Here is a 23,052-nt window from a genome sequence, read left to right on the forward strand (position 1 = left end):
TTGGCTCAGGGTGTATAAGTTAAACTTGAAAAAATTCAAACGAAACTGTAAACAACTAAAAATTCAGATCTAAGAAAGCAGATGCATTTCACAGCGTGTGGTAAAAAACAAAAGAGCAAAAAAATCAACTTATAAACAACACAAAATTCAGATCTAAGAATAGATGTTTTTCACAATGTTTGGGAAAAACCAAAAAGAGCAGAGAACTTATGAGAACAAACAGATCTATGTACATCATATGAAAACAAAGAAGAACGAAGAAGACGGTAAAACGAAAACTCGGATCTAAAAACTGACACACTTTAATTACTTTTTCCCATACAAAAAAGCAAAACTAAGCCAAAACGGAATATATGCATCGACATTGTAGTGACCCTTACCTGGATCACCTACTAAACAGAACTTAGGCATGTAATTAACTTAATTAAATAGATATCAGAATAAACTTGCGGAAACCACAAATAAATACAATCCCAAGAAAAGAAATCTGTAATTTATCCAAATATTATACAACCAAATCGAATAGCTGTATCAACCCAAAACAACAGAAATAAAACCTAGACGAAGCTCCAGCTGGCCAACCACTGCCTAGCCCCTCTTGGATCCACCCACCTCGTCCAATCGCAAACCTGCCCCATGGAATAGGGTGTCCAGAACACAGAGTACGAGACGTGAGCATAAAATGCTCAGTACGAGAATATGAGTATACATGCATGTAAAGTGAACTCCCTATAAACTCGAGGTCAAGGATCAGATAACAGAGATAGACCGGACCCTGGTATGTAGCACGCTGTGCCGTCGCTTCAGGAGGTGGCTCCCATACCGAAATACAAGTGGATATGCCGGACCCAAATCGATGGAAGTCCAACCACTAACAGGATAGGAAAAAACCCTACTAACAGACATCTCGAAGGAGATAGCTCAGTATGCAAATAAATGCAGCATAAATCAATGACATATAAACCATGCAGTCACATAATACATGCATACTCAGTCATGATATCTCGAACAGTACTTTCGTACCTCAAATTAGTGCAAGCTCTACCAACTCTAGTTCCACGCCTATAGTCTGCTCTACACTGCCAAATGATACTACTATCATTATAGTGCTCTAAAAGCCTTAACTAAGCTATTGCATACTCCTAAATATTTATAGGAAGCAAAAGCTAAACCTTCATCCGTCGTTAGCCCTTTGATGTCGATGCCTCTAGAACTTGGGCACAACTCCGCTACGACTATCGAACGCCTCGACGAATCCCGGGGGCAAGCCTAGGAAGGCTAGAACAACTCGAATACGACTAGAGTAGAGAGGAAATCCGGAATTGGCAATTGAAAATGAATTCTTGGCCTTCTATTTATAGACAACGATCGGAGCCTCCGAACCTCGATCGGAACGTCCGAACCTCGATCGGAACGTCCGATCCTGTCATCGGAGCTTTCGAAGATCCTGATCTGCCACGTGTCAAAATATCACTTGTTGGCTTCGGATAGGGGTGATCGGAGCTTCCGATCCTGATCGGAGCTTCCGAACTCACCTTCGGAGCTTTCGAACTCTACCCAAGTAATTATGATTAATTCCTTAATTACTGATTTTGGTTACGGGCTACTACATTCTCCCCCACTTAAGATATTTCGTCCTCGAAATCAGATCCTAAGTACTGAATGTAATACAGAAATCAGAAACATTCTTTATTCAAATCAAACGTTTACAGAGTTTGCAACTGAATACAACTAAAAGAATGAAATCAAAACAACTCAGGATGGTCTTCACGCATCCTGTCCTCAAGCTCCCAAGTTGCTTCCTCAGTGCCTCGGCGTTGCCACTGAACTAAAACCAGAGGAATGACTTTGTGTAAGGCCCGAGATTATTTAATTTTAATTCGAGAATATTTAATTTGAGAATTTTTGGAGTTTAGATTTAAATTCTAATATTCTTAAATTATTTAGGATTGAAATTGAATTAAAAAGAAGTTTCAAGGGTCAATTTGCAAATAGTGAAGAGATGAGGGGCCAAAGTGCAATTTTGACATTTTGAGTGGGACACTTATCTACATATGCATATTCACGTGTATTGTGTATGAAATCATCAGATTTTCATCTTCTTCAATTGAGAAAACCGAGACTTCATTTTTTTGTTGAGATTTCATCTTCAAACCAAAATATTTCAAGATCCGTGCATCCGAATTAAATTCCGGGCATAGTTCTGCGATCCTTGAAAGACGAGCTTCGATTTGGTGTAAGTATCTTTATGATTCAGCATATTTCGAAATTGAGATGATAAGGAACTCAGAATTTGAGTATGAGTATGTGTTCTTGAGATTCTATGTGTTGTATTATCGCAATCGGGTCGAAGATTGGATGCCGTTTCTATTTCTTATGAATTTTTCAGCATGTATTTCGAAATGGTAGCTGCTGATATGCTGGTATATTGATGTATTTTGGCTGGTGTATCATGTATTTGAAGTAGATATGAATGATAGATTGGTTGGATTTCAGTTTCGGTTACCGATTCCATACCGTTACGCCGTCGGTTTGAAAAATGATCAAGTTTGAGTCTAGATTGTTTGAGCTGAGTATGATGTGAGTTCTTGCTGATGTTCTTAGACATGTTTGATGTATTTTCAGATTGAAAACAGGGGACTTCAAGTTAAGAATCACGACTTCGAAACCAATCGACGGAAGAACAAGTTTTGTGACTTGTTAGCCTTGAAGATTGAGAAGAGAATGAGCAGATTTTGATTGTGTTCTTGTTGTGCAGCTATATCAGATTGGAAGAGCTTTGAAACCAAGTTTGAAAGGTATAAGACAACCTTTGAATAAGGGCTTGTACATTCAAGAGATTTTGCTTGAATGCCCTTTCCAAAACCATATACTATGTGCTTATATGTGTTGTATTTGCACATTTACTTGCTTGTTTGACTTAGCTTGTTATTAGTTGGCTTTTACTCTTATGCTTCTAGATTTTGATGCATTCATCTTGAGCCAACAACCCTTTGAGATTTGAAATGGCAGATTCGCCAAAAGAATACGGATGTTTGGATATATATAAAGGAACCTAGGAGATAGATCAACTCCTATGGTTAGAAACTTGATATAGTATGCCAAAGTCCGGGAAAAGAGCTCAACGCCACCCCGAAAGGGAGAGTAGGTGGGATATTTGTTGTGTTCTTATTCCCCAGGATCCCAAGAACCGATATAGAATTTGATAGCAGATTTTTAAGTCATGCATTGCTATAGATTGGTTTAATGCTTGTTGAGATGTTTATATGAGTGTTTCCTTAAACTTTAAGATATGCATGATATAGTTGTTTTATACTGGGATTCAATTCTCACCGGAGATATCCGGCTATTTCTATGTTTGTATGTGTGCATGGGAATAGATGGGGCGAACACAGGACAAAGAAGATTGTAAGAAGGACGAGAGCAAGAGTAGCATGTGGTGAACTCGGGTTTATGCAGTAGAGTTGATGTCAACCTTTATATTTAGATCTTGTCTTTGTTTTGCATATAAAGACTTGTATGAATGTCAAGAATAAGAACATTTGAGCATATAGATATGTATGTTGTAAAGAACAAGAGTATGTAAGATCTTATGGTTGTATGTCAAGTTCCATGTTTAGTTACTTGATTAGTTCATGGATTTGCATGTTTTCATCTAGATTTTGATGTTAAATTCATGTTATATGTGTTTGTCAATGTTTGAGAATCAAAACAGAGACAAAGACATCATTTTTCAGCTGTTTGGAAGGCAAATCAGAGGGCCAGGCGCGCCCGCCCAGCCCAGAGGCGCAGCCGCGCCTAACCAAGGCACCTTGGGTGCCTTGGACCGAGCCCTATGCGCGCCCGCGCCACATGAGGCGCGCCCGCGCGTTAAGGTCTACTAAAAAAAAAAAAATTGCTGATCTTTTGCGACGTGTTTTTGCGTCGCCAAATGTATGGTTTTGCGTCGCCAAATGTCCTGTATTATTTATTATTATTTTTAAGCAGATTAATATTCTGATTGAATATTTCTTGTTATTAATCGCCCTATAAGATGAGATTAGCACCCGAGGTCCCCACACTTTGTTCAGCAAAACTTTATCCTTATAATCCAGGATACGAATAGGTTTCTCAGCATAAGTCAAATCCTTGCTCACCTGAACCTCAGACCGCTGCAGAATATGAGATTCATCCGCCACATATCGTCGCAACAGAGATACGTGGAACACGTCGTGAATACTGGAAAGATGCGGTGGCAAAGCTAGCCGATAAGCCAAATCGCCAATGCTCTCCAAGATCTCAAACGGACCGATAAACCTAGGAGACAACTTGCCCTTAAGGCCAAATCTGAGAATCTTATGGAAAGGTGACATTCTCAGAAACACTTTCTCCCCGACATCGAACTGCAAAGGCCTACGCTTGGTATTAGCATAGCTGGCCTGACGATCCTGTGCAGTCTTAATCCGTTTCTTGATCTGATCAACAATGTCTATTGCTTGTTGGATAAACTCTAGTCCCTCAGCCTGTCTCTCCCCCACTTCTTCCCAAAAGAGTGGAGTACGACAACATCGCCCGTACAACGCCTCAAAAGGTGCCATTCCAATACTAGTATGATAGCTGTTGTTGTACGCGAACTCGATCAATGACAAATGATCCTGCCAGGCTGAACCAAAATCCATGACGCACGCTCTAAGCATATCCTCCAAAGTACGGATAGTGCGCTCTGACTGACCATCAGTTTCCGGATGATAGGCAGTACTCAAACTGAGAGTAGTACCCATCGCACGCTGAATACTCCCCCAGAATCTAGAAGTAAACCTGGGGTCCCGATCGCTGACAATGCTCACAGGAACTCCATGAAGTCGAACGATCTCCTGAATGTACAATCGAGCCATACGATCCACATTGTACTCCCGGCTATAAGCAATGAAATGCGCTGACTTGGTGAGTCGGTCCACCACAACCCAGATAGCATCACAATTCCTCGGGGATACCGGCAAATGGGTCACAAAGTCCATTGTGATAAACTCCCATTTCCATTCAGGAATAGGCAGACTGTGAAGCAATCCTCCAGGTCTTCGGTGCTCTGCCTTGACCTGTTGACACACCAAACATCTCGAAACAAACTGATAAACTGTGAGACCTCGGTTCTAAACATCTAATTAAGGAGTAAACAATAATTAAGCATACAAAATCCAAGAACTAAAAGCAAAGCCAAAACAAAAGAATTTTTTTTTTTTTTATAAAAGGGGCCGCGCTCGGGCGGCCATAAACTGTCGCTCGAGCGTGCCCTACTCCTTGGCGCTACTGGAATACACGGAATGGGGTGCGCTCGGGCTGCTAAAAAAAGCAGCTCGTGCGCCCTCCTACCGCAGAAATAGAACAGCAGAAAAATGCATAGCAACTCAAGCTAAAAGCTAATCCAATGCATCAACTCGAAAGCATGCATTACAAACACGAAACCTACAATTAATACATGAAGTGCTAATGTTTAACAACTACTCCAAAGTAGGACATACACCGATAATAACACGGCAAAGCTTGCATGACAATACAACATAATAATGAAGTTCGTTATCTAAACATGTTCCAAAATCACTAGGTAGACATGTTAACATGACTTCTAAACCGAGTCTCACTGCTAGCTCTCCCTCTTGAAGCTAACCATGCCTCTTCTGACTTGATCCTGCCCCACCTGTTGCCAAGTACACATACAAAACAAAGCAACAGCCGAATAACCGGTGAGAACGACATTCCCAGTAAAAGCAACATATCAAGTAATACAACAATAAACATGCTTTTAATGTAACAACGAATTCAATAACAACGTAATGAAATGCATGTCTTTAAACCGGGATATCAAATCTGATAACGAGGGATTGCTGCTGTGCTTTTGGGATCCCGAGGGTGAGATTACGTAACGACTCACCGACTCACCCAATCGAGGTGGTGCCACGTATCTCACTCCTCTAGACTTTGAGCAACTATAATGAGTATGCTAGCACTAGGTGAAACGACTACGACCTAGGCCACTCAATCATAGTTCCCAAACGTCTAAACAAAAAGGGCGTTTCTGCCCGCTGAAAACAAGATTGGCTCAAGATGAATGCATAACAGAAACATAAAACATAGCCATATACAAACGCTCAATCAAAACAACAAAACACAAGTTCCTCATGCTAGAACGAGTGTAGATGCAAGTATGTGATTTCAAAAGGGAAAACTCGAGAACCACGGTCCCGAGTATGCTATCCCGCTACGATGACTGCTTTTACCTTTCAATGCAGTAGCTTCCAACTCTGGATACGCTACAAAAGAGACTGTATCAACAACTATACAATCTAACAACAACAAGGCAACGGTTCAAGGAAATTCTCTATACCGTTCTTCGTCCAATTCTCGACGACCAAACAGCTGCTAACTCTGGGCTTGATACCTCCAAACGAATCTGTACGGAGACAAATGAATGATCAATAACCAAGATCAACTTATAAGCCAAGTTCCAACAACTCAAAAACGGTTCAAAATCCCCAAAACTCAAACCGACGGCATAACGGCTATAAACTGAACAAACCGGCAACGCAGACAGCAGTTCAATACCGATATCAACTCAACTCAATGCTAATACAACAACAAAAAGGCAAACCCAACACATCTCAAAACTCACATTTTCGAAAATAGCTTCCAAAAATCATAACAATTCCGAACGTCGCTCCATTTCAAAACCGACAGATAATAAACGATCAGAACTCCGCCAAGAACAACATACTAGAATCTAAATCGATTCTAACAACCTTCGAAAATCAAAACATATCTGATCGGAGAAATACTTACGGTAGAACAAAGCTCTCGCAGCCGTGATCGCTAATGTGCCTTCAGAAATAATTTCTAACGGACGGATCGAGCTCGGACTGGAAATCTGGAAGCTTGGAAAAGCTTGAAGGCGTCTTCAATGGAGTCTCTCGGTTGTGTGGAGGAGGAGGAAGACTTTTGAAGTCAATTTCAAGTGTAGATAATATATAAAAATCAATATTTGCGTTTTAGTTCCTGAAATTTCCAAAATTTACAAAAAGGACCCTGATCAAAATCAAACCGGCTCGAGAACTCTGTAATCTCTGATTAACTCAAATAAACTCATTTAAAATAAAAACGGGGCGTTACAATTCTCCCCCACTAAGAAGAAATTTCGTCCTCGAAATCAACAAGAACCACAACTCATAAGATAGAATAAAGAACAAAAGACAGTAAGAAGAACTCACGTCATCCGAATAACTCCGAAAATCGCTGCCTCGTGTCAGATTCTGTCTCCCAAGTTGCTTCCTCGACGCCGTGACGGCTCCACTGCACTTTCACTAACGGGATCGACTTGGTTCTGAGTTGTTTCTCCTTCCGATCAAGGATCTGAATCGGTCGCTCAAAGTAGCTCAGAGTCTCGTCTAACTCGGCTTCGTCAGGCTGAAGAACATGAGAAGGATCTGGATGATACTTTCACAGCATAGAGACGTGAAAAACGTCGTGAATACCAGATAAAGACGGAGGAAGTGCAAGTCTGTAGGCAAGATCACCTATCTTTTCGAGAATCTCGTACGGCCCGATGAATCTCGGAGATAACTTCCCTCTCTTACCGAATCTGACAGTGCCTCTGAAAGGTGAAATCTTCAGAAAGACTCGGTCTCCCTGATCAAAACTCAGAGGTCTACGCCTGACATTCGCATACTTCGTCTGTCTATCTTGAGCTGACTTCATTCTGGTCTGAATGATCTTAACCTGCTCTGCCATATCTCTAAGCATCTCCGGTCCCAAACCTGGTGACTCGGACAAGTCATCCCAAAACAACGGAGATCGACACTTCTTACCATACAAAGCCTCAAAAGGCGCCATACCGATACTCGCTTGGAAGCTGTTGTTGTAAGAAAACTCGACAAGAGGCAAAGAATCCTGCCAACTAGTGCCAAAATCTAGCACTACCGCTCACAGCATATCCTCTAACGTCTGGATAGTCCGCTCTGACTGTCCATCGGTCTGAGGATGATAAGCTCTACTCAGATGCAATCGAGTACCAAGTGCCCCCTGAAGACTGTGCCAGAAGTGAGAAGTGAATCTAGGATCTCTGTCTGAAACGATCGACTTCGGCACACCATGAAATCTCACAACATTGCTAACATACAACTCAGCCATCTGATCATGACGATACGTCATCCTGTACGGAATAAAACACGCAGACTTCGTCAATCGGTCGATCACTACCCAAATGGCATCGCATCCTCAAACGGATCGTGGTAGCTTCGTGACGAAATCCATGGAAATGTGATCCCACTTCCATTCAGGAACAGATAAACTGTGCAACAGACCTCCGGGTCGCTTCCTTTCTGCTTTTACTTGCTGACAGTTCAAACACCGAGATACAAACCTCGCAACATCGCTCTTCATTCTCTTCCACCAAAACTGAATCTTCAGATCGTTGTACATCTAACGACCTCCAGGATGAATGCTGAATCGACTGCAATGAGCCTCTCGGAGAATACGCTGTCTCAACTCCGGAAAATCAGGCACAATAAGATGGTTATTCACAAACAAGACTTCATCTCTAACCTGGAATTCAGACTGATGCCCAGATCTGACTTTCTCTACTGAAACCTGAATGCTCGGCTCAGACTTCTGTGCTTCTCTGATTGCAGCAAACAACTCCGGTTCGGCTTGAATAGCAAACACTCTGATAGTCTCCCTATCTGTTTCAAACTCTAAACCAGAAGTCCAACAATCATCGATCAACTGAGAAACACCAATAGTAGAAAGAGATAAAGAACAAAGCTTTCGACTCAAGGCATCTGCAACTGCATTCGACTTCCCCGGATAGTACTTGATTTCACAGTCGAAATCCTTCAACAGATCTAACCATCTTCTTTGTCTCATATTTAGCTCTGCCTGTGAAAACAAGTACTTAAGGCTCTTATGGTCAGAAAAGATCTCGAAAGACTCACCATAAATATAGTGACGCCAGATCTTCAGAGCAAAGACGATCGCAGCTAGTTCAAGATCATGGACCGGATAACGAGTCTCGTGCGGTTTCAGCTGCCTCGATGCATCTATCACATGCTTATGCTGCATAAGAACACAATCCAAGCCTCAGTTAGAAGCATCACAATAGACTGTGAAACCTCTAGTACCCTTCGGAATAGAAAGAATTGGAGCATTGGTCAGTCTCCTCTTCAGATCAACAAAGCTAGCCTCACAATCTGGAGTCCAAACAAAAGGTGAATTCTTCTGAGTCAGCTGGGTAATAGGCTTGGCAATAGACGAGAAACCCTCGATGAAACGACGGTAATAACCAGCTAAACCCATGAAGCTTCGGATCTCCGGCACTGAAGTAGGTCTAGGCCAATTCATAACCGCTTCAATCTTGCTGGGATCGACAGAAATCCCATCTTCCGAAATAATATGACCGAGAAAGACAACTCGATCTAACCAGAATTCACACTTAGACAGCTTGGCAAACAACTGCTCAACTCGCAAAATCTGCAGTACGGTCCTCAAGTGCTCTGCATGGTCAGTACGGTTCTTCGAGTAGATAAGAATATCATCGATAAAGATAATGACGAACTCATCTAAATAACGCTGAAAGATACGGTTCATCAAACCCATAAAAACTGCTGGGGTGTTAGTCAAACCGAACGGCATGATTATAAACTCAAAGTGACCATACCTCGTCCTGAATGCGGTCTTAGGAACGTCTTCCTCTCGCACTCTCAACTGGTGATAACCTGACCTCAGATCAATCTTAGAGTAGACAGAAGAACCCTGCTGCTGATCAAACAAGTCATCTGTTCGGGATAAAGGATACCTGTTCTTAACTGTAGCCTGATTCAATTGACAGTAGTCGATACAGAGCCGCATAGAACCATCCTTCTTCCGAACGAATAGACCCAAGGCGATACAATAGGTCTGATGTATCCCTTGGCAATCAAATCCTCAAGCTGCTCCTTCAACTCTCTCAATTCAACAAGTGTCATACGATAAGGAGCTTTTGAAATAGGTTGAGTACCTGGCACTAAGTCAATGCTGAATTCGATTTCTCGAATAGGCGGCAATCCAGGAACATCTTCCGGAAACACATCCGCAAATTCTCTAACCACCGGTAAATCTACCAAAGCTGGGCTAGATTTCAGTACATCAACTGCATACACCAAAAATCCTTCTGCACCTTTATGTAGCAAACGAGTCATAGATAACACTGAAATCAAAGGAATTCTAGATCGAGAACCCTTACCAAAGAATTTCCACTCATCTGCCATTTCCGGTCTGAACCTGACAACTTTCTGGAAACAATCGACTGTCGCCCTGTACTTGGTTAAAGCATCTATCCCGACAATACAATCAAAATCCGACAGTCCAAGTACAATACAGTCGAATTCTAACAAATTTCTTTCAAAACACAGTTCACAGTCCCTGACTAATCTGACAGAAACAATTCCTCCACCCAAAGATGAAGTAATAGCTACTACTGTAAGCAACAATTCAGTTGGCAAAGCATGCAATAATACGAATTTCTCAGAGATAAAAGAATGGGAAGCACCTGTATCTATCAAGACATGAGCAGAATAACCGAAAATCGAACAGTTACCTGCTATAACATCGTCAGGTGCTGCTTGAGCCTGATCCTCTGTCAGAGCAAAGACTCGTGCTTGCTGTCTCGGAGGCTGATTTGCACTGGTACTACCTCCCTGTCTGTTCTGCTGCTGAGGCTGGAAAGAGTGCACTGCAGAAGACTGCCTCTCAGGCTGAGCTGTAGATCTAGACGAACTCCCACTCTGAGCTCTATCTCTGTTACGCTGTGGGCACACTTTAGAGAAGTGTCCCGGTTGCTGACAGGTGTTACAATTGCCGAAGACTCCCACACACTGATCCGGTGAGTGTCTTCCTCCACACTTTCTGCAGTACAAGGATGATGACCCAGAACTCGGTCCTGAACCAAATTGCTTCGAACCACTGGAACTGGACGAACTGTTTCCTTGCCTCTTAAACTGCTTACCTCTTGCCTTGTACTGATCCTTTCTATTTCCCCCACTGTTACCACCTTCATACCTTTGCTTCTGGTTCTGATGCTGCGGTGGCTGATTCTGATACTGAGATGGTGGGTTCTGATACTGCCTCTGTTGCTGAGGTGCTACCTGGTTACCTCTTTGCCTCCACAAGCCTGCTTCTGCTCCCTTTGCGTGATTCATGGCATCCGCAAAGTTGTCTGGCCTAGCAGTGTTTACCAAAGTGAAGATGTCAGGATTCAAGCCATTAATGAAATGATCTGCCTTAGCTTCTTCATCTCCGGCAATTAGTGGTGCAAAACGCAACAGACTATCAAACTTGGCAACGTACTCTTCAATGTTCAGATTCCCTTGCTTCAGATTTGCAAACTCTGCTCTCTTATCCTTACGATACGAGATAGGGAAAAATCGCTTATAAAACTCAGATTTAAAAAGAGTCCAAGTAACTTCCGTACCTCTATTCTCTATTGCTTTCTTTGTCATGATCCACCAGCTCTTAGCAATCCCACGTAGCTGATGAATGACTAACCTGATTCTGCGGTCATCTGTGTAATCAATGGAATCGAATAGCTGATCAATATCATCCAACCAACTCTCGCAGTCAACTGGATTTTCTGAACCCATCAATAATGGCGGATTGAACGACTGAAACCTCTTCAACAAGGTTTCCATAGGCGTTGCTGAAGCATCCAACTGATCAACTTCAGTGCTAGCTTGCTCAGTTGCAGGGATAACTGGCGGTCACTCGACGAGGACCTATCTGATAATCAAAGGTTAGGACACGAGATATCTCAATCGCTACAATCAGTGCCCTTACAACCGCTTGGAATACCGGATACCAGTCGATAACAGAAACAGTTATATTTCAAGTAGATCATGCTTTATAAATTAAATCACAAAACCATGTAATTCAATAACTCTCAATAATAAAGCATGCTCGCATGGAATTAAATACACAGTTAAAATAATTCAAATACATGCGAGGAGCCAATACACGCAGACTCGATCTACCCGCTCACTCTAGTTCGACCAAGAATCTTAATTCTCTGATACCACTTATTGTGAGACCTCGGTTTTAAACATCTAATTAAGGAGTAAACAATAATTAAGCACACAAGATCCAAGAACTAAAAGCAAAGCCAAAACAAAAGAATTTTTTTTTTTTTTTTTTATAAAAGGGGCCGCGCTCGGGCGGCCATAAACTGCCGCTCGAGCGCGCCCTACTCCTTGGCGCTACTGGAATACACGGAATGGGGTGCGCTCGGGCTGCTAAAAAAAGCAGCTCGGGCGCCCTCCTACCGCAGAAACAGAACAGCAGAAAAATGCATAGCAACTCAAGCTAAAAGCTAATCCAATGCATCAACTCGAAAGCATGCATTACAAACACGAAACCTCCAATTAATACATGAAGTGCTAATGTTTAACAACTACTCCAAAGTAGGACATACAACGATAATAACACGGCAAAGCTTGCATGACAATACAACATAATAATGAAGTTCGTTATCAAAACATGTTCCAAAATCACTAGGTAGACATGTTAACATGACTTCTAAACCGAGTCTCACTACTAGCTCTCCCTCTTGAAGCTAACCATGCCTCTTCTGACTTGATCTTGCCCCACCTGTTGCCAAGTACACATACAAAACAAAGCAACAGCCGGATAACCGGTGAGAACGACATTCCCAGTAAAAGCAACATATCAAGTAATACAACAATAAACATGCTTTTAATGTAACAACGAATTCAATAACAACGTAATAAAATGCATGTCTTTAAACCGGGATATCAAATCTGATAACGAGAGATTGCTGCTGTGCTTTTGGGATCCCGAGGGTGAGATTACGTAACGACTCACCGACTCACCCAATTGAGGTGGTGCCACGTATCCCACTCCTCTAGACTTTGAGCAACTATAATGAGTATGCTAGCACTAGGTGAAACGACTACGACCTAGGCCACTCAATCATAGTTCCCAAACGTCTAAACAAAAAGGGCATTTCTGCCCGCTGAAAACAAGATTGGCTCAAGATGAATGCATAATAGAAACATAAAACATAGCCATATACAAACGCTCAATCAAAACAACAAAACACAAGTTCTTCATGCTAGAACGAGTGTAGATGCAAGTATGTGATTTCAAAAGGGAAAACTCGAGAACCACGGTCCCGAGTATGCTATCCCGCTACGATGACTGTTTTTACCTTTCAATGCAGTAGCTTCCAACTCTGGATACGCTACAAAAGAGACTGTATCAACAACTATACAATCTAACAACAACAAGGCAACGGTTCAAGGAAATTCTCTATACCGTTCTTCGTCCAATTCTCGACGACCAAACAGCTGCTAACTCTGGGCTTGATACCTCCAAACGAATCTGTACGGAGACAAATGAATGATCAATAACCAAGATCAACTTATAAGCCAAGTTCCAACAACTCAAAAACGGTTCAAAATCCCCAAAACTCAAACCGACGGCATAACGGCTATAAACTGAACAAACCGGCAACACAGACAGCAGTTCAATACCGATATCAACTCAACTCAATGCTAATACAACAACAACAAGGCAAACCCAACACATCTCAAAACTCACATTTTCGAAAATAGCTTCCAAAAATCATAACAATTCCGAACGTCGCTCCATTTCAAAATCGACAGATAATAAACGATCAGAACTCCGTCAAGAACAACATACTAGAATCTAAATCGATTCTAACAACCTCCGAAAATCAAAACATATCTGATCGGAGAAATACTTACGGTAGAACAAAGCTCTCGCAGCCGTGATCGCTAATGTGCCTTCAGAAATAATTTCTAACGGACGGATCGAGCTCGGACTGGAAATCTGGAAGCTTGGAAAAGCTTGAAGGCATCTTCAATGGAGTCTCTCGGTTGTGTGGAGGAGGAGGAAGACTTTTGAAGTCAATTTCAAGTGTAGATAATATATAAAAATCAATATTTGCGTTTTAGTCCCTGAAATTTCCAAAATTTGCAAAAAGGACCCTGATCAAAATCAAACCGGCTCGAGAACTCTGTAATCTCTGATTAACTCAAATAAACTCATTTAATATAAAAATGGGGCGTTACATAAACACTGCGTTTCATACCCTTCCACCAGAAACGAGTACGTAGATCCTTGTACATCTTGTTGCTCCCAGGATGAATACTCAACTTAGTGCGATGCCTCTGAGACAAAATCTCCTCTCGCAACTCTTCATCCTGCGGAATCACAAGCCTACCAGACAAACACAGAAAGCCATCTGACTGATAATGAAATCCAGACGAGCTACCCTCATTAGCTAGACGAGCTAAACGTTGGGTCTTCGAATCAGACATCTGAGCATCTCGAATCCGCGAATACAAAGCTGGCTCAGATAATATCGCAAACATCTGGATACTCTGCATACCTTTCTTATGCTTGAAGGTATATCCTGAAGTACAACAGTCACTGATCGCACTAGACATCGAACAAGTCTGAAGTACGGATAGTCGCACCTTGCGACTCAAGGCATAAGCGGTGAGATTAGCAGCTTTCGAATGGTACTTAATCTCGCAATCATAGTCCTTAAGCAAGTCCATCCAACGTCTCTGCCTCATGTTCAACTCCGCCTGAGTGAACAAATACTTGAGACTCTTATGGTCGGTGAAGATCTCAAATTTCTCACCATACAGATAATGACGTCAGATCTTCAAAGCGAACACAATGGCTGCTAACTCCAAATCATGGACTGGATAGTTGTCCTCGTGAAGCTTCAGCTGTCTAGAAGCGTATGCGATCACATGCCCATTCTGAGTCAGAACACAACCTAACCCCTGAAGAGAAGCATCAGTGTATACCACATACCCTCCAGATCCTGACGGTAATGCCAACACCGGCGCAGAAGTCAACCGCCGTCGAAACTCACAAAAGTTATCCTCACACTCGGAGGACCACTCGAAGTCCACACCCTTGCGGGTAAGCTGCGTCAAAGGTCGAGCTAACTGAGAGAAGTTCAGAATGAAGCGACGATAATACCCTGCTAAACCCAGAAAACTACGGATCTCAGCAACCGTCGTCGGACGCGACCAATTAAGTACCGCTTCAATCTTGCTTGGATCAACATAAATCCCCTCCCTGGATATGATATGGCCAAGAAAGACCACTCGATCCATCCAAAACTCACACTTGCTCAGTTTGGCGTACAAATACTCATCTCGAAGAGTCTGCAGTACCAACCGCAAATGAGAAACATGTTCTTCCGTATTACGCGAATACACCAAGATGTCGTTAATGAAGACCACGACAAACTTGTCCAAATACTCCCTGAAGACACGGTTCATCAGATCCATGAATATAGCCGGCGCATTAGTCAAACCAAATGGCATCACTAGAAACTCGTAATGCCCATAGCGAGTACGGAATGCAGTCTTGGCTACGTCCTGATCACGGACTCTTAACTGATGATACCCAGATCTCAAGTCAATATTGGAGTAAACTGACGTGCCCTGCAGCTGATCAAACAAGTCATCAATACGAGGCAACGGATACTTGTTCTTCACAGTGACTCAATTCAGCTGCCGATAGTCAATGCACAGCTGCATCGACCCATCCTTCTTCTTTACAAAAAGAACAGGAGCTACCCAAGGAGATACACTAAGACGAATGTACCCCTTGTCCAAAAGATCCTGTAGCTGATTCTTCAACTCACGCATCTCTGATGGAGCCAGACGATACGGTGCTCGAAAAATAGGCGAAGTACCCGGCATCAACTCTATGCCAAACTCGACTTCCCTAACAGGAGGAAAACATGGAATCTCATCAGGAAATACATCTGGAAATTCATCCACAACAGGAATGCTCTCTATCCCAATACTCTCAGCGGACAAATCAACTGCATAGATAAGGTAGCCTTCCCCGCCAGACTCTAGAGCTCGACAGGCTCTCAAAGCTGATACCAAAGGCATCGGGGGTCGCGCTCCCTCACCATAGAAAAACCAGTTTTCGCTCCCTTCCGGATAAAAGCATACTAATCTCTGATAGCAGTCCACTGAAACTCGATAGGTAGTCAATATATCTATTCCCAGAATGCAGTCAAAGTCGTCCATCGCCAGGACCATGAGATTTTCTAACAGAGTGTTCCCTTCGAACTCTAAAAGGGCAACCCATCACTAGACGCTTAGCCAAAGCAGATTGGCCCGTCGGAGTAGAAACAGACATCACTACGTCTAGTGCAATGCATGGTAACTTATGCCTCTTAACAAAACGTGCAGAAATGAAGGAATGAGATGCACCAGTGCCAATAAGTACAAGAGCAGGTATATCATAAAGCAGAAATATACCTGCGATGACTTTCTCATTCTCCTCCACTGCCTGATCATGTCTCAGAGCAAACACCTGGCCAGAAGCTCGAGGCCTCAAATGAGAACTCCCAGTAGGCTGCCCTGCGACCTCTGCTGTACGGTGGCCTGAGAACCAGATCCTGAACCAGAACCGCCTCCCCCAGATAGTGGACAATCCCTCCGGATATGACTAGTCTCTCCACAACGGAAACAAGCTCCAGAAGCTCTACGACACTTGTCGGATGGATGGTTCTTCCCACAGTGATCACACTTGTCCTTCTTACCGAAACAGACAACACCAGCAGAGTCAGAGGAAGAAGAAGTAGATCCAAACTTCTTGAAAGATTGAGCACGGGGACCCAAAAAACTAGCAGGCCTCGACTGAGGGAAAGACCTATTTCGCCGAATGCTATCCTCCGCCTGGTGACAACGGCTCACCAAACCCTCGTAGGGCATGTCGTCGCCAACCGCCACACGATCATGGATATCAGGGTTAAGGCCCTGAAGGAACAGATTATACTTCATCTCATAGCTGTCAGCAATCTCGGGGAAATAGGATAGCAGATCAAAGAACTTCTGCTGATACTCATCAATAGACATGGCTCCCTGTCGCAGACTCAGAAGCTCGCCTGCCTTCGACTGACGGAGTGCAGGAGGAAAATACAGCTTCTGAAAAGCTGTGCGGAACTCGGCCCAGGTGGCCACTCCTCTCGCCGTAACAAAAGGTGCAGAAGTAAACCTCCACCACCTGCGCGCACGTCCATCCAGAAGATAACCCAAGGTCTCCATCTTCTGCTCCTCGGTGCATTGGAAAGTCTGAAAAGTCGTCTCCATGCGGTCTAACCAGTTCTCCGCATCCTCCGGAGACTCACCTCCAACTAAGGGCTTAGGATCCATAGCTAAGAATCGACGCACAGTGAAACGCTCGTCATCATGATGACGATGATGCCGTTCTCGACGACGCTCTCGGTCGGCATCGCCCCAACGACCGCCTCCACTTCCATGGCTACTCTCATCATCGTAGTTTGCCATCTACAAAAATACCTCATGATGAGACTAAATCCCAAGAATACTTTTGCATGCTCTGATACCATAAATGTAGTGACCCTTACCTGGATCACCTACTAAACATAACTTAGACATGCAATTAACTTAATTAAACAGATATCAGAATAAACTTGCGGAAACCACAAATAAATACAATCCCAAGAAAAGAAATCTGTAATTTATCCAAATATTATACAACCAAATCGAATAGCTGTATCAACCCAAAACAACAGAAATAAAATCTAGACGAAGCTTCAGCTGGCCAACCACTGCCTAGCCCCTCTTGGATCCATCCGCCTCGTCCAATCGCAAACCTGCCCCATGGAATAGGGTGTCCAGAACACAGAGTACGAGACGTGAGCATAAAATGCTCAGTACGAGAATATGAGTATACATGCATGCAAAGTGAACTCCCTATAAACTCGAGGTCAAGGATCAGATAACAGAGACAGACAGGGCCCTGGTATGTAGCACGCTGTTCCATCGCTTCAGGAGGTGGCTCCCATACCGAAAGACAAGTGGATATGCCGGACCCAAATTGATGGAAGTCCAACCACTAACAGGATAGGGAAAAACCCTACTAACAGATATCTCGAAGGAGATAGCTCAGTATGCAAATGAATGCAGCATAAATCAATGACATATAAACCATGAAGTCACATAATACATGCATACTCAGTCAAGATATCTCGAACAGTACTTTCGTACCTCAAATCAGTGCAAGCTCTACCAACTCTAGTTCCACGTCTATAGTCTGCTCTACACTGCCAAATGATACTACTATCATTATAGTGCTCTAAAAGCCTTAACTAAGCTATTGCATACTCCTAAATATTTATAGAAAGCAAAAGCTAAACCTTCGTCCGTCGTTAGCCCTTTGATGTCGATGCCTCCAGAACTTGGGCATAACTCTGCTACGACTATCGAACGCATCGACGACTCCCGGGGAAAAGCCTAGGAAGGCTAGAACAACTCGAATACGACTAGAGTAGAGAGAAAATCCGGAATTGGCAATTGAAAATAAATTCTCGGCCTTCTATTTATAGACAACGATCGGAGCCTCCGAACCTCGATCGGAACATCCGATCCTGTCATCGGAGCTTCCGAAGATCCTGATCTGCCACGTATCAAAATATCACTTGTTGGCTTTGGATAGGGGTGATCGGAGCTTCCGATCCAACCACACGTCATGCCTGACGTAATACCATCGGAGCTTCCGATCCACCTTCGGAGCTTCCGATCCTGTTCGGAGCTTTCAAACTCACCTTCGGAGCTTCCGAACTCTACCCAAGTAATTATGATTAATTCTTTAATTACTGATTTTGGTTACGGGCTACTACAGACATCATGTGAAAAACTCAGATCTGACCAGCAATAAAGGAAATCTATGTCCACAGAACGACAATTTAAAAAATGAGAAGAATTCTGTACGGTTTTTTCTCCTCCAAACAGATCTATAAAGAAGATGATGATATACTCCTGGTACAGCACACACAAGGTCTGCAAGATCGTAACAATCTACAAGAAAAAAACGAACGCTTTCAAACAACAAGAATCAATATAAACGCATAACAAACTTGGGAAGCAAAACGACAATACCAGAATCAGAACAAAGAAAAATCGTTCCAAAGACGAGAGCACAGAAAGACGCACATCCAGAAGCTAAAAAGCATGTGAGGAAACGAATCGGTACAAGTGAAGAAATGAAGAGGCATAGCAGATAGCCGGTCATCACCAAAATTCCCTACCCAATCATTATTAGACATATTTTGTTTAAAGCGGTGGAGAGAAAATCTGAGACGCGTGTGTTGTTTTTCACTGCCTGTGAGACGCGTGTGTTTGTTCTTAACTGGATACGGGCAAAAAACAGACCCATTTCAACTTATTCTGCTTTTAAGAATAGTATAGATTTGTGAGTATAACAATTAGAAATTGTAAACACAAATTATTTTTTTAATAATTAAATATTTGTAAAATTAGTATAAAATTAAATTCCATATATATTGTATTTTATAATTTGTAAAATATAATACTTCGTTATCTGACAAAATAAATTATTTATCAATTATTAATAATTATAAAAAGAAAAAAAAAAGTTGATGTACCAAAATACCACAAAGACACATTTGCAGGCGCCAAATACAGAAACGCTTACAAAAATAGAAACATCCAAACATGAAAGACAACCACAAAGGAGGTCAAATGGTCGAGCACGATACAAAATCCATGGGGGCAAATGTAAGTTGATGCTCCCATCTCAAGCACGGTTTAGTCTATGCTATTCTATTTGGGCACTGCCTAAACGGGATCCAACGACCCACATTTTTTTGCATTTGAGATGTACACATGAACATCTCAAATGCAAAAAAATTAGGCCTTTGATGCAGCACATGGACAGTGCTCATGTGCTAGCATAGACTAAATACTCAAGCACAAAGAATATTTTTACGACTCAATTGACATACCTCCAATTAAAGTCTTAACGCTGAAAATGAAATTCATCGTACTGAAAAAGATGAAAATTTTCAAATATTTATTATTTGCTCGGAAAATCAGTTATTTGTTGCGAGTTAACCGGGTAACACAGAAGCGTAAGATTTTTCAAACCTAAAATATTTACAAATAAAGTGATGATGACAAAGTTAAGGGCTTGCAGTTCCTATGAGCATGCTAAAGCTCAATTTATAATTAAGCATAGGCCTGAGTTCGAAATGTAAGTAGATGCCTGTCAACCACAGCATGAACTTTTGGCGCAAGTACATCTAGAGCTTGTAACCAACCAGTGACTTGTAGTGAAGTTGTAGTGGGAAGCCCTATGAACTCCACAGTCCACAGGTCCACTCTATGGCATGATAGATGAAAAGAAACTGCATTTTATCATTTTATGTGCTTCCCTTGCCCAAAATCTTCATCCTTTGAAAAACCTTGCCTGAAAGATTGATTCCCATCAAGAACAAGCTTTAAATGACCAGATGCAACAGAGAATTTTTTTTTAAAGCAAATAATGTAATGCAAACTGACCATATCATGGAGGCAAAACAACCATTTTTTAACAAACAAACCACCGTTCTTTGCATGAAAGAAAGTTCAATAGAACAATAGGAGGTAACAAAGAAAGAAGAAATAAACATAAAAGGCAGATGAAACCGTGAAAAGCCGCATAACATTCAGCAGGCTTTGAGATTTATATGAAGACTTAAACTCAAAAGGTATTTATATTTCCCTGTCTTGCAATTTTTACAGTAAAAAAGTTCTGATTCACATTATGCCAGCTGAATAGCTCTTATATATCCCATCCTGCTCTTACCTGATAAAGGTTGGCACTTAACTCCAGTCCCAACTCCCAACCCCGGAAAGAAAGGAAAAAAACCAAGACACCATGGGAGAACAGGCATACATAAAGCCAAAGAGGTGCTTGAAGTCGAGTCACTAAAGACAAAGTAAACCAGGGTAACAAGAAATGACAATCCAAATCTTGTTGTAAATACAAACCAATAACATCACTCAAATGCCAACAAATGGTGTGTGCCATCGCATCGCAGCCCGATAGCATTTAAATTAAACTTGTTCATGATAAATTCAGGACACATAATTGAGGTACACCCAAAACTAAACTTGTCATAATATTTGCATTTCCCAATCAGCGAGTCCTCGAATAACCATTGAATTTGTAGTGAGTCCTCGAATAACCATTGAATTCGTATCATCACTCACTATATTTACGGTAAAAAGGAACTAAATTCACCATTCAAATGCGCAATCATAATTGAGGTACACCAGAACCTCGCGAGTCATGAAATGCATGACCGCATAAAAAAAATACCCAATTTTGATGCCACAGAGAACAAATACAGAAAACATTGAATTCTCTCATCCCCCATATCACCATGAATCCAAATAGTTTCTTCCAAAGCTTGTAATCAATAAGCCACTTGCGCAAGGATACACAAAAAATTACCTCAACCGTCCGTTTCCTCTGCACCTTATTCACATCCCATCTCAAAAGGAGTTCATTTCCAGACAATAAGTTCTCCTCTTTAATAACATCTTTGCGGCAGTATCAAATGGCTCCTCAAGCGCAGAGGCCACCCAATTCAATTCGGAACCCAAGATCTCCTTCTTCGGGTGCTCACTAGGCCTAATCGCCACCAAGGTTGCACCTTCCAACACCATCCCACAAGGCAATTCCAAACGCGGGGCATACCACAACCACATACTCAGAGCTGGAACAAGAGTCCTTTTAGATGCTGATGATGCCAACAAAGGCTTCATTCTCAGCTCCTGCAGCTGTTCTTTGTTCATAGACAACACTCCTTGCCCATCCGCATCCGTTAAAAACAATCTCTCCAATGTCTCATGTTCTGCAATTATAGGCTGAAGAAGATAATGTCTTGCTGAGGCTGCAACCAAAGAGCTTATCGTCCAAACAACACGCAACTTTAAGCCCCCATTCGTGTAAAAAGATTCAGGAATGCTGCCATAATCGATCTCACCACCTCCCTCGTTGATCGCAATGTCGGTTTCTGTAACATCACCAGCACCTGAACAGTTGCCCAGCATATTATGAGCAGTTCGAATCACGCTTGAAGCTCCAAGAATGACGCAGCTATCGAGAGTGGACCCAAAATCTGCCTTCCACTTGAGCAGGACACCCTCATCAATCCCCAGCTCGCCACTCGGTAATTCAATTCTGAGGAGCTTAATTTCGTTAAAATTCCTCAAAACTTGAGTAGGGGAATGGTGCGTGACGCTGTTTTGTTCGAAATCACATTCGAAATCTCGGGACAGAGAAGAATTTGGACGAGCGGAGGAGGGAACGATGAGCTGCGTAATAAGAGAGTGCAGGGGCTTGACGAGCCCAGAAAAGAATAGCCTGAAAAGTGAGACAATGGGATAGCGGGACTTGTCCAAAACCGAGACAGAAGAGGAGGTTCCAGATGAAGATGAATCGTCGTCCGAGATGACGCAATCGACGCGAACGATGACGTCATCCACCTGGGGAACAAGAGCGCGAAACCGCCTGGAAACAGCGCAGCATCGGCCCAACGCTTTGACGTCGCCGATCCTGTTGAAGATCAGGAGGAGAATGGAGTCCGGCAGGCGGTCGAAGTGATCAATCTGTTCGGGGTGGAGTCTGCTGCCCAGATCTAATCTCATCGAGCCCATTTCACGAATCATTAGTGAAGAGTAATGAGTGGATAATTGTGGGAAAAAAATCAAGAAACACGGGATCGATACATGAATTGAAAGATGTGAAGATCAAGATTCTAGCTCCGGCCGCCGCTTCAAAAGGTAGAATTCGGATGCAATTGGGACCGGAGCGGAGAACGAATGGGTCGAGGTAAGAAGAAGCTGGCAGACGAGACGAGACGAGAAGATTGGGGGGAATATCAGATATGGGTGTCAATTTACTATTTAAACCCTCTCCCCGAATGCTTATGCAGCACACATTCATTACACACGCAAACAAGATTTTATTCCCACAAAATTATTAAACTAACTGACAACTGTTTAATTAATTCACCATTACGATAATTTTATAATATGAAAAGTAACGTGTATTACAGATATGATTAAAAAAAATACTATAATTAGTTATCGATATTAATTTAATAAAGATAAATTAAAAACAAAATAAAAGTTAAATATGAAAAATAGACTGAAA

At 42.3% G+C, this 23,052-nt stretch overlaps 1 protein-coding gene across 1 annotated transcript; it reads right to left on the reverse strand.

Moving 5' to 3' along the window:
- Positions 1–19,936: 19,936 nt before the first annotated feature.
- On the reverse strand, positions 19,937–22,786 carry LOC140887311 (F-box protein At5g46170-like). The gene is made up of 2 exons (XM_073294480.1): positions 21,346–22,786; positions 19,937–20,316 (listed from the first exon to the last, which is right to left on the reverse strand). The coding sequence occupies exon 1, from the start codon at positions 22,563–22,565 to the stop codon at positions 21,387–21,389; it is 1,179 nt and encodes a 392-aa protein (XP_073150581.1). The 5' UTR covers positions 22,566–22,786; the 3' UTR covers positions 19,937–20,316; positions 21,346–21,386.
- Between the last annotated feature and the right edge of the window lie 266 nt (positions 22,787–23,052).

The sequence above is a fragment of the Henckelia pumila genome, chromosome 1 (genome assembly GCF_033568475.1).
Source record: "Henckelia pumila isolate YLH828 chromosome 1, ASM3356847v2, whole genome shotgun sequence".
Classification (NCBI taxonomy): Eukaryota; Viridiplantae; Streptophyta; class Magnoliopsida; order Lamiales; family Gesneriaceae; genus Henckelia; species Henckelia pumila.

What these genes read in the sequence shown, in the direction of transcription:
- LOC140887311 (XM_073294480.1), bottom strand. Translation starts at nt 22,565, where the DNA reads ATGATTCGTGAAATGGGCTCGATGAGATTAGATCTGGGCAGCAGACTC.